Here is a 13,066-nt window from a genome sequence, read left to right as displayed (position 1 = left end):
TTTTGGCTCCCTTCCCTGAAAGGTCAAGGACAGAGATGGAAGCAGTCACCAGGGCAGTTGTTTTGTCAGAGGTGACACGCTTCAGGTTGGACTTGAATTTCTTGCATCTGAGCTAATTGCTGCGCTGATGCATCCACCTATAAAATTACAGAGTGGCTCACCCAGGGCCCCTGTTTCTGTTGCAAGTCCCAGAAGCTTTCCCTCCCTGTGGGCTCCGGTAGGCTGCCTGCTGGGCTCTGAGGACCAGCCTATCCTACCATCTCCTGGACCCATCCTGGGACATCAGCTCCAATGGCAGCCCTCACAGACTTCTCTTTCATGTACCGCTGGTTCAAAAACTGCAATCTGGTTCGAAACCTTTCAGAGAAGTATGTCTTCATCACGGGCTGTGACTCTGGCTTTGGGAACCTGTTGGCCAGACAGCTCGTAGATCGGGGCATGAGAGTGCTTGCAGCTTGCCTCACTGAGGAGGGGGCCCAGAAACTCCAGCAGGAAACCTCCTACCAGCTGCAGACTATCCTCCTAGACGTCACCAAGACTGAGAGCATCAAGGCAGCAGCCCAGTGGGTGAGGGACCAAGTGGGCGAGCAAGGTGGGGTGAGCTGCATTCTTCAACATTCTTGTGCTCTCTCTCTCTCTCTCTCTCTCTCTCTCTCTCTCTCTCTCTCTCTCCTCCCCTCTCTCTGTCTCCCTCTCACTTCTCATTCCCTTCCCTCTCCCTCTCCGTCCTCCTCCCTCTCTCCCCTCTCTCTCTCTTTCCCTGGGACCCTGAAATGCAAATGGAATTGGAGAGATGAAGTAGGGAACAGGCCAGGAGGGCTTTGGTAAAGTTGAATCTGGAACCATTGCATGGTTTGGCCAATTGACATGAGGAAGCATCATCCTGAGGACATTTTTCTCCCTCAGAGGTTCAGGACAGAGGCAGCAGATGTAAAGTTCTGAATGTTCAAATCTCTAAAGATGGAGGAGGTGCCTTTTAGAGACTTCAGGAGTCCCAATATTGGCTTGCATAGAAATGCAGTCACGTTTCCTGGAGGGCTGAGGTGAGGAGCAGCAACAAAGGGGCGAGAGGTGGCATCCCACGAGTGGGGCAGGCCCATCTCTTCATGGATGTTGCTGCCACCAGCAGGGAGTTGCTCCCCTTGGAAAATGAGCCTGTGTTGGGAGCTGTAGCAAGAATATATGGGGATTTGCCTGATGAACTTGTGGCACGCAGGGTGTGGGCACAGGATTGCGTAGTTACAGGAATAGAGACTATGGGGAAATATTTGCTTCCGAAGAATCGCTAGGCCTCTGCCCCAGTGGGGCAACAACTCTTTTTAACATTTAGCCCTATCCAGTACACAATGCATTTCAGTTGTTTAAAAAAAGTTGTTTATTATTATTATTATTATTATTATTATTATTATTATCATTATATTATTAGGATGTGTGTATATGTGTGTGGGGTGTGTGTATGTGTGGTGTGTGTGTGTGTGTGTGTGTGTGTGTGTGTGTGTGTGTACAGTGCATGAAGAGGCCAGAAGAGGGCATTTTGGTTCTGTAGATCAGGAGTTATAGAAAAAGAAAACAGAGCAGGAAAAAATGTGTGTGGAAGTCAGAGGATAACTTTTGGAAGTCGGTTCTCTCCACCATATGAGCCCTGGGTATTGAACTCAGGTCACCAGGCTTGTGCTGCAGACACCTGAGCCATACTACTGGCCCTCTCTTTCTTTACCATCTGTCTTCTCTGCTGGAATAAAGCCCCCTGAGAGCGGGTCTATGTCTCTCACTCATTCCATTCCCTTAGTACCTAGGATGATATCTGGCACCCAGGAAGGTGCTCAATAAATGTTTTTTGAATGAGTTAGTTAATGAATAATTCAGCCAGGGTGAGCCTCTTCACCATGCTGTCTCAGCCTGTTCCCTGCATTCAGCCTCCAGTCATTTGCAATCATGACTCACTGGGTGTATCAGTCTCCTATCGATGCTGTAATAAATTCATGCAAATATAGTGGGTTAAACAACACACATTTATTACACCACAATTCTGCAGGAAATAAATCCAAAATGGTTCCCACTAGCCAAGGTCTCAACAGAGCTGTGCTCATTCTGGGGGCTCTGAGGCAGAACTCACTTCCAGGATTTTCTTCCTTTAGCGGCTGCCAACACTCCTTAGCTCATGGCCCACTCCCTCTCCCAGTAAGCTTGGGCCATGCCCTCATTATACTTTTTCATTTCTCTGGTTCTCTGGCTGCTGCATTCACCTCCTAGGTGTCCTGTGGTTATATATGGACTCACCCGGTGAACTTGGGATAATGTCCCCAGCTTAAGGTCCATTGATTAACTGCCTGCCTCCCACCTATGGTCTTAATTCTCCCTCTCCCATGCAACCTAACAGATTCTCAGGTTCCTGGGATGCTGACATCTTTGGAGGGACTATTATTCTGCATGTGCCACTGGGCAACACCTTTCATGTAAGATGCATGGGGATTGGGCGAGGTGATGCAACCCGCATCCTGGAACTCAAGAAACTGAGGCAGGAGGATAGACCACATCCTGTAGGCACAGCCTTAGAGCCGTTAGCCCTGCTCTATCCTCTAATTATTCTTTATAGGAAAACAAACAAATAATAATACATCCTCTTTCCCCAGCACACCATCAGAGGCACCGATGGTCTATGGCCCTCTCTAGAGTAGAGACCACTCATGTATGAGGATCTTTGCCTAGGGAGCCTCATTTTCTCCTCTGTACGGCAAGTTCCCTTAGCTGGAGAAGCTCTAAGTCCTACCAGCCAGCTGTCCACCTGGAGTCTCTCTAATTTTGAAGAAGGGATAAGATGGGGAGAGGCATGGCCTAAATGGGGACTCCAGAGCCAGGGGAAAGATGGGTCAGGATTGATACTTGTATCCAGACCTGCCTTTAGGAGAGAGTGCATCATGGCACTTCCAGAAGGGGTCTTGAGGCTGTGTTGATCAAAATGGGACTGTACCAAGGAAACGAATGGAGGGATCAGGGGTTGATGCTCATGGGGTCCATGGTGACGAAGAAGCTTGTACTGTTTTTATTGTCACCTTCCCCAGTGGCATTTCACTCCAAAGGTCAATTCATAAAACAAATGAAAGGAATGCTTCTCCCACAGCCCCCACCTCTAGCAGGCTTGTGGGAACAGCTGTTCTGGTGTTGTTTGATGAGGAACCCAAGGCTCAGGGAGGGAAGGGACACTTGTCCAAGGCTGGAATCAGAACTAGACCTAGAACCTGGGTTTCTTCAACCCTGAGGCCCTGTAGAGTTGATAGCCACACCGTTTTCCTTCAGTCCTACCTTCCTAATTTGAAGAAGTCCCTCATTCCATTTCCCACAAGTATTGTATTCAAATGTTGTTATGCATTTGTCTATAAATACTCTAAGCACACTTTTCTGTTTGGTCTCTGGGCTTCTGGAGGCGTGAGACCCCAAATGGTTCATTTTATGCCTCCTTTGCTTATGTAACAACCACAGAGCAGAGACAGGAGTGAATGAATGAAGTTTGCTAGGTGAATGAACAAATGAACTGGAACTCTTTTTACTTGGAAGAGTAGAGAAAAGGATGCCTGATTGGTCAGAGAAGTCAAACACCAATCCATTTGTATGAAAGTGGCATTTCTTACCCACTGGTTGCACCCAGCCTGGGTTATAGCTGGTACGGAGCTGGGTTTATTGGGCAGAACACAGGAATCAGGAGAATAAGAAGCATCCCATCGGGAACATTGAGCACTCTGACCTCCAGTTTGCTGCAGTTCTCATGGCTGCCCCGAGTCATGAGTGACACCATCCTCGAGTGTATCTGCCCACTGTCCTTAGGTGTTGTCCACCTGCTCAGCCAACCTTGGACAACGAGCTGTTAGATAGTGTCCCTTGGAACTCTCCCAGAGAAGTTGCTGATTCCTGTATGGTTCTCTCTACCTTTCTCTCTCACCCTAGGCCTCTGGGCCCTAGTGAACAATGCCGGTGTGGCCCTGCCCAGTGGTCCCAATGAATGGTTGACCAAAGAAGACTTTGTGAAAGTGATCAATGTGAACCTGGTAGGACTGATTGAAGTCACTCTAAACATGTTGCCTATGGTCAAGAAAGCCCGGGGCAGGGTAGTCAACATGTCCAGTTCTGGTGGCCTTGTGGCCGTCATCGGTGGTGGTTACTGTGTCTCCAAGTTCGGTGTTGAAGCCTTCTCTGATAGCATCAGGTAACTGGGTCCCGGCCAAACCAGGTGGGGGGTCTAGGGGCTTTACCTCAGTAATAGAGGCCTGAGTGTGTCAGTGTGCGGGCAGGATAGTTCTGAGAAGTGAGGAGGAGGAGGAGACCGTGTGGAATGAGGAACGAAGACATCGGGTGGATCTTCCCTTGGGTGGATCCAGAGTGAGGGAAACCCTGGTGGGGGGGGTGATGTGGGGGAAGGGAGAGAGAGAGAGAGACAGAGAGAGCGCCCTGGAGCAAAGCTGGTGCAAAGGTGCCTCAGAAGTTTTTTTTTTTAAGATTTTATTTATTTATTATGTATGCATGCCAGCAGAGGGCACCAGATCTCATTCAAGGTGGTTGTGAGCCACCCTGTGGTTGCTGGGAATTGAACTCAGGACCTCTGGAAGAACAGCCTGTGCTCTTAACCGCTGAGCCATCTCTCCAGCCCCCGATTCGGGCCTATTTTTTACAGAGGCCCTTATTCCTTTTGTCACATGGGTGATGTGTGTAGGGCTGGCTGGGAAGAACCTGGGAGGAGGCAAGACCTTGGCCTAGATTCTCCACTGACTTCCTGTCAGTTTTACCTAACACAAATTGCCCCAGGCTACTGGATCAGTTTGGGAAAGGGCCAAGGCCCCAAGGAAAGCTTATTTGCATGAAGGCAGTGTTGAAATTAGCTCTTATGGTGGGACGAACACCTCCAGGTTTCGGGAGGGAACTGGTCCCTCCAAAGGTATCTGATGCCAGTCATTCTGAGGCTAGACCAAACGTAACTCTTAATCTCACAGGCGAGAGCTTCATTTCTTTGGGGTGAAGGTCAGCATTATCGAGCCGGGGAACTACCGGACATCCATTCTGGGCCACGAAGCTCTGCAATCTCGCATGAAGAAGCTGTGGGATCGGCTACCTCAGGAGACCCGGGATAGCTACGGAGAGGAGTATTTCCAAGTCTGTGAGTCTCCGGGAGGAAGTGGGCTCTCTGAAGAAGAGGTTTGGGGGGTCACTGGCTGGATTTCAGTTTACAGATGATGGAACCGAGCCTCAGAGATCATCCACACAGCCAGTAGCAAACCTAGAGTTTGAGATTAGTACCCAGCTAGCAGGGCCACAGCCATGGGGAAGGTAGAGACATGTGGAAAGATGCTGTTTGTTTTGGCACTTGCCCTCCAAATGTCAGGTGAGGGTAGATCTTGTGAAAACACACTGAGAAGAGAACAGCAAAGTGACAAAGAACATGTGTATGGGAGGAGCCAGACTTCCTGCTTCAAGTCCAGGCTCTGTCTGCCACTTGTGAGCTTGGACACTGCTTTATTGATTCGTTTATTTAGTGGTGTCATTGTTGTTTCCCTTTTAAGCTTGTTGTTGTGTTTTGTTTGTTTTGTTTTTCCCGAGGCAGGGTCCCTGGTAGCTAAGGCTGTCTTAAAACTTCATATGTAGCTGAAGAGGACCTTGAACTCTGCTTCTGTTTCCCAAACACTGTAACCACAGGAGTATGCCTCCATGCCCAGCTCGATTACCCCATGCCTCAGTTTCTCGTCTGTACTTAAAGCTTAAAGATAGTGCCGAGGTCTTTAGGAAACACTTAAGATCCAAATTACAATGATATAAGTCAGTCAAGTCCATGGCAGGTCTGAAACTGCCCAGGAGTAGGAGCTTGTGCTCAGTAGCATGTTTTCCTGGACATTATATGTCAACAGCCATACAAGCCAAGGCAGGAAAACCAAGAAAGCGGTCTTCACTTGGAACGCCTTTCACTGAGACTGTCACACATCAGACATTGGGGTGGACAGAGTAATACACTTGCTGTTTTAATCCAGGCAAACCTGGCCCTGCCCCTTGGGGACCTGGCAGACAAGCAGTACCCTGGTTCTGTACACAGGTGCAAAGGTCCCTTTAAGAGACAAGCTCTGGCCGGGCAAGTGGTGGCACATACCTTTAATCCCAGCACTCGGGAGGCAGAGACAGGCAGATCTCTGTGAGTTCGAGACCAGCCTGGTCTACAAGGGCTAGTTCCAGGACAGCCTACAAAGCCACAGAAAAACCCTGTCTCGAAAAGCCAGAGAGAGAGAGAGAGAGAGAGAGAGAGAGAGAGAGAGAGAGAGAGAGAGAGAAGGTCTGCCTACTTTCTCTTTCTGCCATTTCTCTGAAGAGGCAGGTCTCTGTCTGTCTGTCTGTCTGTCTGTCTCTCTCTCTCTCTCTCTCTCTCTCTCTCTCTCTCTCTCTTCTCTCTTCTCCCAATATGCTTTCCACATAAGTCCTGCCTGATGGCATATTTGTCTCACACCCACCATGGGACCTACTAAAGGTTCCTTGCTGCCAGCAGCTGAAGACACTTTGGGGAGACACATTTCATGACATCTGTGGCTTAGTGTCATTGAGGAGAAATAAGGCTATGAAAAAAGGACAAGAATGGGGCTTGGAGCCTGAATTCAGATTCTGGTGTAAAAGAGCTTTCTCTGGGGTAACGAGGAATAAAAGCTGGGTGCTGATGGGTAGTGCAAATGGAAGACAGGGAATTTTATAAGAGATGCTCTGAGAAAGGACATTTATTTTGAGGGGATTTAAAGAAACCAGAAGGTATGGAGCAGTGAGAATAGCTGGAGCGGGGGCACCAGACAGAGTGATCAGCTCTGGTCTGAGGTTCTCTCTGGTGGCTGCAGACTTCCAGGTGAGACAGGACGGTGGTTCCAACAGGACAGGCAGTAGAAGATGGCGAGAAGTCACTAGATGCCTGGACAGTTTTAGACCAGCTGTTGCCGTGTGGGGAAAGAGCCATGCAGGATGAGGACTGGGTTTATGTTGATAAACCCCGTGGGTAAAGGCCTTATTCACTTGTTGATTGGGGAAAAGATTTGTTCCTTAAAGAAACTAATCTTTTAGCTCTGGACATAACATCCTGTGGGGCCTTGGGGCACAAGTGAAAGAAAATTCAACCCAAATCATTTAAGAAGAAAGGAATTTCTTATATGACTTAAAAAATGGAGCAATAGTGGTCTCTGGGCACAATCTGATCCATTTGTGGAATGTTACAATTAGGATCTGGTTTTCTTCCTTCTCTCATCTCTGGTTGTTTTGTATCAACTCATGCCCACCACTCATCTCCCCAAAAAGTAAGCTTCTAGGCAGATGGAAGAGTCTTGTCCAGTACCTGCCCCAAAAGTTAAGAAATTCTTCCTGACCCGGAGGTCTCTTTACAGGATTAGCCCAAGCCTAACCGTGCTCAGAGGAACATAGGGTTTTGACTGGCTCAGGCTGGGTCATGTGCCCACGGATCCTGCAAAGGGAAAACTGCCACCTTGGGAAGTAAGGGAATAGACTGTAGAGGGAATGAATCATGTTATCCTCTGTATGATTCTTAAGCAAAGAATGGGTCAAATTATTTATAGACGTATTCTGAGCCCGGGGTGAAATGCAGATTTAGTCAGTTTCTGTAAACTTCACAAGGGCCATTTCCTAGGTGAAAACCTACTACAGACAGACTGCGGAGTTTCCAATGGGTCCTTGAAGGTGCAGAGAGGCAAATTTCCCTGAAAGCCACTTGTGAGAGAACGGGGGTGAGGGAGGGTGGGGGTATTATGGCCATGCTAAAGATCAGTAAGAGCTGGCCTGACAAATACCCTAGGCTAATTTGCCTACATTCCACACCGTGACTTTCCAAGAGCTGGTGATAAGTGCGTTTAGATAAACTTCTCCCAAGTGGTTAATTTTCAGCTCTACAGAGGAGCTCTGAAAGCAAGGGCAATGCACCCAGAGCATCGTGGGTAGGAACAGAAAGCAAAGTCACTTTGGAGTGGTTACAGAGACCCAGTTCTGCTGTGACCAATGGTTCATGGAGGTGATAATGAATCCTTTAGTTTTGTTGGGTGAATAGGAGTTCATCAACAGGGACGAGATGTCACTTGTTTCCCACAGAATGCTCATGGAACTCTGGCATCTGGATGTGGGACAGATTCTAGGGCATGATTCTGTAGCTCTCAAAAATGAAGGCTTATTCACCTAAGTATAATTCTCTCACCGATTTTTAGGAGAACTGAATAAAACTGGTATAGAATGAGCCTGCCAAACTCTTGGTGGAGTGCTTACTACCAACCTGGCAAGCAGTGTAAATGTGGTGGAGGTAGGCAGGGCGGGGAAAACCTCTGGAGGTACCCACCCCGAAGAATGTGGATCTTGTCCTGAGGCTCTAGGGGAATTTTTGTTGTTGTTGTTATTGTTAGCAAAATAAACACATTAGATTTTATTTATTTGCATGTAATAGTCACTCAGTGTAGTATGACAATTATTAATTATGTTACATAAGCCATCCATTTTCACTAAGCATCAAAATAATAATGAAATTTTAATAAAAATTAACAACATTGTTTCTCTATATTTTTATATCTCTTGTATTCCCAAAATCTTCCTTCAAAAGGTCTTAGTGTGTAAATCCAGAAAAGTCTTACCCTGAAACAAGCAGGAAAGCCACATTTTTTTGAAAGAAAGGAAGGATGGAAGGAAGGAAGGGAGGGAGGAAAGGTAGAAAGGAAAGAAAAAAGACAGAAAGCAAAGAAAGAAAGGAGAAAATTGAAAACCTCATTTTAAGCAGCATTCTTTTTTAATTTAAATTCTTTAATTACTACTCATATCTACATATCCATCCCCCCATTCCCTCACCCTCCCATCCTCCCATGTTCCCCACCAACCTCCCCAACCCGTCCCCCAACTCCTCCCTGGGGATAGTGAGGCCCTCCACAGGGGACCTTCTAAAGAAGCTCAAAATAGCTGGGGAAGATAAGGTGACCAGATGGAGGCTCTGCTGAAACTCACAATAGAAAGCTGAAGTGACAGGTACTGGTAGTGTGGGGACAGGGACAAGCTCTGAGACAGACTGGAGGAATATTTAAGAGTGACAATACATGTGACATAAACTACCCAGTTGCTCTGGCTAACCCAGCAGGTCCCTGGCTTTGAACCCCAGGAGCCTGCTCCAGATTCTCGGCATTACTTTTAACTACATCTGGAGCAGAACCATGTTAAAGTGGAACATTGTCACCAGGACGGGCGTGTGAACAGAGGACGATGTTTTAGCACTCGATATAAGCTGCAGCCAAGTGGGTTCAGGGGGAGGAGGGACAGAATAGTATCCGGACCTGTCGTCTCGTCTCCATCCTGCTATCAAAAACTCCCTTTGGCCACCCCCTTCTTAGTGAGTGTCACACAGGAGAGGAGAACAGAACGTCAAGTGTTAATGTCAAAGTGGCAAAGCCTGGGCTCCAATACTTCCTAGAGAATTGTCTCAAGAATGAAAATCTTTCTCAAGGGCCCAAATCCAAACTGCACGCTCTTCCTCACCAGCTAGGGGAGTAAAGGGCTGCGTGGGAACCTCTGTTTCTCTTCCCATTCCGCGCAAAGTTGGAGCTCACAAATATTTAAGAAAGTAATGTAAGAGTGCACCCCCTCTTGTGGCTGGACACCTCCTCCCTCCTCACTGTCTGTGGGGAGCTTTGCTGCCTTTCAAGGCCCAGTGTCCTTCCCTCAGCTTGACTCCATCTCCTCAGGTTCCACAGGTCCTATGTCCTGAGGGAGTGTGCAGAAATCTGTGCACACCCTCATGTTCACCTTCCTGCCCAGGTGTTGCTGGTGGGAGACTCACACCAGGTACAACATTGGATGTGGCCTAAAAGCCCGTCACTAAAAAGACAGCCTGCCTTTAAGTCAGCATATGTAGCCGAAATTTTCTACAGTTCCTCCCGCCCCCCCCCCAGGGAGCTCCTTAGAGGCTGCCACAAGGACTATTGAACACCACTGTCCAGTCCCCACCAACTATCTACAAGCATGCCGACCCTGAGATAGGGAATGATTTTACCTGCCTAGAACAGGCCACAGTCAGAACTACTTTGTTACTTTGTTTCCCGGCTTTAACTGTTGTTACTCTGTCTGTTACTCCAGGCTTTAACTGTTGTTACTCTGTTTCCTGGCTTTAACTATTGTTACTTTATTTTCTGGCTTTAACTGCTGTTACTCTGTTTTCGGCTTTCATGCCCTGTCAGGGAAGTCTGACCTCAAGCCTACTTCCTCTGGAGTCCTTATTACTCTCTCTGAAGTTTGAATCCCACCCCCTATTCTGCACACCTATCCCTGTCCCAGAGTCCAGGAGGAGGGGCCAGAGGCCTGTCTGCCGTTCATGTCATGAGCACTAAAGGCCTGAACTACTTAGACACTCATAAGTGTCTCTACACCTGTTTGTAGAATTATCGCTTTTAAAATTTATTTATTTATAGTTGATGTTCATTAGTGTATTCCCAGGGGTTCTGAGTCCCCTGGAATTGGAATTACAGACAGTTGTAAACTGCCATTTGGGTGCTGGGAATCGGACCTGGGTCTTCTGGAAGAGTGTCAGTGTTCTTAACCACTGAGCCATCTCTCCAGCCCCAGAATTATTAATTTTTAATACCTTTTTATTCCCCAGGTGTTTTTGTAGAAAACATGGAAACTCACAAAAGAAAAATTAGCATTATGAAGTAACTAGGCATCCCACCAGCCAATAGTTTCACTTCCTTTCATTTTTGTTTTTGTGACTATGAACCTTTTCCACTCTGTCCTTCCACGCCATCTACTCTGCGGTTAATCACTACCATGGTTTGGACTGAAAATGTCTTCCAAAGGCTGTGTGTTAAAGGCTGGGTCCCCAACACAACAATATGCAGAAGTTGGGGTTTTAGGGGAGTGAATGGACTACAAGGGCTCAGGTGTTACCAATGGGTCAACCCGGCTGGGCTGTAGATCAGTGGTAGAATACTTGCCTGGTGTGTCTGAAACTCTGTGCTCAATACCCAGGACCAAATGCATACATACATACATACATACATACATACATACAACAGGAAAGATGGGGGAGACAAATATGAAGACTCATACTTATAATTCCAGTACCTGAGACACCAAGGTAGGAGGATTAGCATGAGTTTGAGGTCAGCCTGGGCTATATAGTGAGTTCCAGACCAGTTTAAGTTACAGAGTAAACTTTATCTTCAAAACAAAAACAAAGGAAGGATTCATCTATTGATGGTTCACACTTGTCTGGGCTATGGGAAACAATGCATACTTATCTGGCCCTCATTAAAAGAGTAGGTGTGTCCTTAGGGGCATGCCTTTGGGGACTGTATTTTGCCCCTGTCCCCTCTTTCCTCTATCCCTCCTTTCCTCCCTCTCTACCTCCCTTCCATCCCTTGCTCCTTCTTGGATACCAGGAGGAGAGCAGCTTTTCACACCTCCCCCTGAGGCTTGGCCTCATGGAGGCTCAGAACAGCAGGACCAAGTGGCCATGGAGAGCAACCTCTGAAACCATGAGCCAAAATAATTTTTCCCTTTAGGTTTTTTTTTTTCCCCTCAGGTATTTTGACACAGGAAACAGAAAGATGACTGTCATTTGTGCCACTCTCTAGGATCCATGTCATCACCCCCATTTTACAGATAATCAAAGCATATGTTCCAGATCAGACAGCTACTAAGTGGTTTATTGTAGAATTAGGCCAGTTCTTTTTGTTGATCATCTAATAAAACAGTGATGTTTCCAGACACAACTCTAGTGTTTAGAAAGAGAAACAAGATATTACAATGATCCCATATGAATGTTTAGGTGAGGGACATGGTGTGGAAACTTGCTTTGAACAATGAATCAGACTGCTGATAGACAGGGAACTTGGGTGAAATTCAGGGGGGAATTTGGTTGGTTTTTTGTTTGTTTGTTTATTTGTTTGTTTTTGTTTTAAGAATAACAAGGGCTTTTGTTTTATCTTCCCATCACCTCCAATGTCTCAGATACTGAAAAGTTGGTTAACTTGATGCAGTTGGCCCATCCAAAAATCAGTGACGTCACCAACAGCATGGAGCATGCTGTTGTCTCCAGGAGCCCCCGGATCCGCTACAACCCTGGCCTGGACGTCAAGCTTCTCTATATCCCGCTGGCTAAGCTGCCCACCTCTGTGACAGATTTCATCCTGAGCCGATACTTGCCAAGGCCAGCAGACAGTGTTTGAGCTAGGGAGCTGAAGGGGTGGCCTGTGGGGCGTAGAGGAAGGGGCAAAGGACTGTGGGGTCACAAGAGGCATTGTTATGTATCTTGTGGGCATCTGACACCCATTGCTGGCTTATGTCTCCCCACTTTAGCTGGGGCCTCCAGAAACCTGACGTGGCCCCCATTGGTTAGGAGAGTTGCCATATCGACCCCAGGACACCTCTCACCAAGGCACGTACATGTGGCCCCGGCCCTGGAAAAGTCAAGGAGAAGACAACTGGGCTTCTGTTGAATGATAAGCTGTGGCCACCTCTGTAAAATGCCATGAGAGAATCTAGCTCACGGAGAGAATCTCAGCCCCTCCCCACAGCTCTCTACACAAGCACTGATCTGTGCATATATGAAATATGTAATATAGCAGCAAGAACTGCCAGAGTAGCCAGAGAATGTCTTAAGTTGTTCCCTTTTCTTTGTGTTCCTCTATCTGTAGGTGATTGGGATCCATATAACACTTCTTTAATCACGATTGACTAATGTTTCAGATATTTATTGAGTACTTACCACCTACCAGGCACTGAGGTTCTGGGGGTATAGGAGGATGATGAAATCAATATCTTGGATTTTTTATTGTTTATCTTGTGTTTTATTGTGTTACAGTAGCTAGCATCAGAGATAGGATGGTGGGAGGAGGGACAGAAATCAGAAAATGAAAATTGGAGTTACAATGTAATAGTTCCCAAACTTGAACTCTATCATAATCACTCAATTAATTAAAGTGCATAAGGATGCTGGCGAGGCAGCTCAGAACCACTCAGAGGATCTGGGTTAGATTCCCAGTATCCACATGGTGTCTCACAACCACCCATAATTCCAGTT

At 47.0% G+C, this 13,066-nt stretch overlaps 1 protein-coding gene across 1 annotated transcript; it reads left to right on the top strand.

Moving 5' to 3' along the window:
• The first annotated feature begins 291 nt into the window (after nucleotides 1-291).
• Nucleotides 292-12,212, top strand: Sdr9c7 (short chain dehydrogenase/reductase family 9C member 7). The gene is made up of 4 exons (XM_027391869.2): nucleotides 292-592; nucleotides 3,943-4,201; nucleotides 4,983-5,146; nucleotides 11,995-12,212. The coding sequence occupies exons 1-4, from the start codon at nucleotides 292-294 to the stop codon at nucleotides 12,210-12,212; spliced, it is 942 nt and encodes a 313-aa protein (XP_027247670.1).
• The last annotated feature ends 854 nt before the right edge of the window (nucleotides 12,213-13,066 follow it).

This window comes from Cricetulus griseus, assembly GCF_003668045.3.
Source record: "Cricetulus griseus strain 17A/GY chromosome 1 unlocalized genomic scaffold, alternate assembly CriGri-PICRH-1.0 chr1_0, whole genome shotgun sequence".
Taxonomy (NCBI): domain Eukaryota; kingdom Metazoa; phylum Chordata; class Mammalia; order Rodentia; family Cricetidae; genus Cricetulus; species Cricetulus griseus.
This window is presented reverse-complemented; position numbering and strand designations above follow the sequence as displayed.

What these genes read in the sequence shown, in the direction of transcription:
- Sdr9c7 (XM_027391869.2), top strand. Translation starts at nt 292, where the DNA reads ATGGCAGCCCTCACAGACTTCTCTTTCATGTACCGCTGGTTCAAAAAC. An exon ending in GGACCAAGTGGGCGAGCAAG is followed by an intron (nt 593 to 3,942) that starts GTGGGGTGAGCT and finishes CTCTCACCCTAG; the next exon opens with GCCTCTGGGCCCTAGTGAAC. An exon ending in GCCTTCTCTGATAGCATCAG is followed by an intron (nt 4,202 to 4,982) that starts GTAACTGGGTCC and finishes TTAATCTCACAG; the next exon opens with GCGAGAGCTTCATTTCTTTG.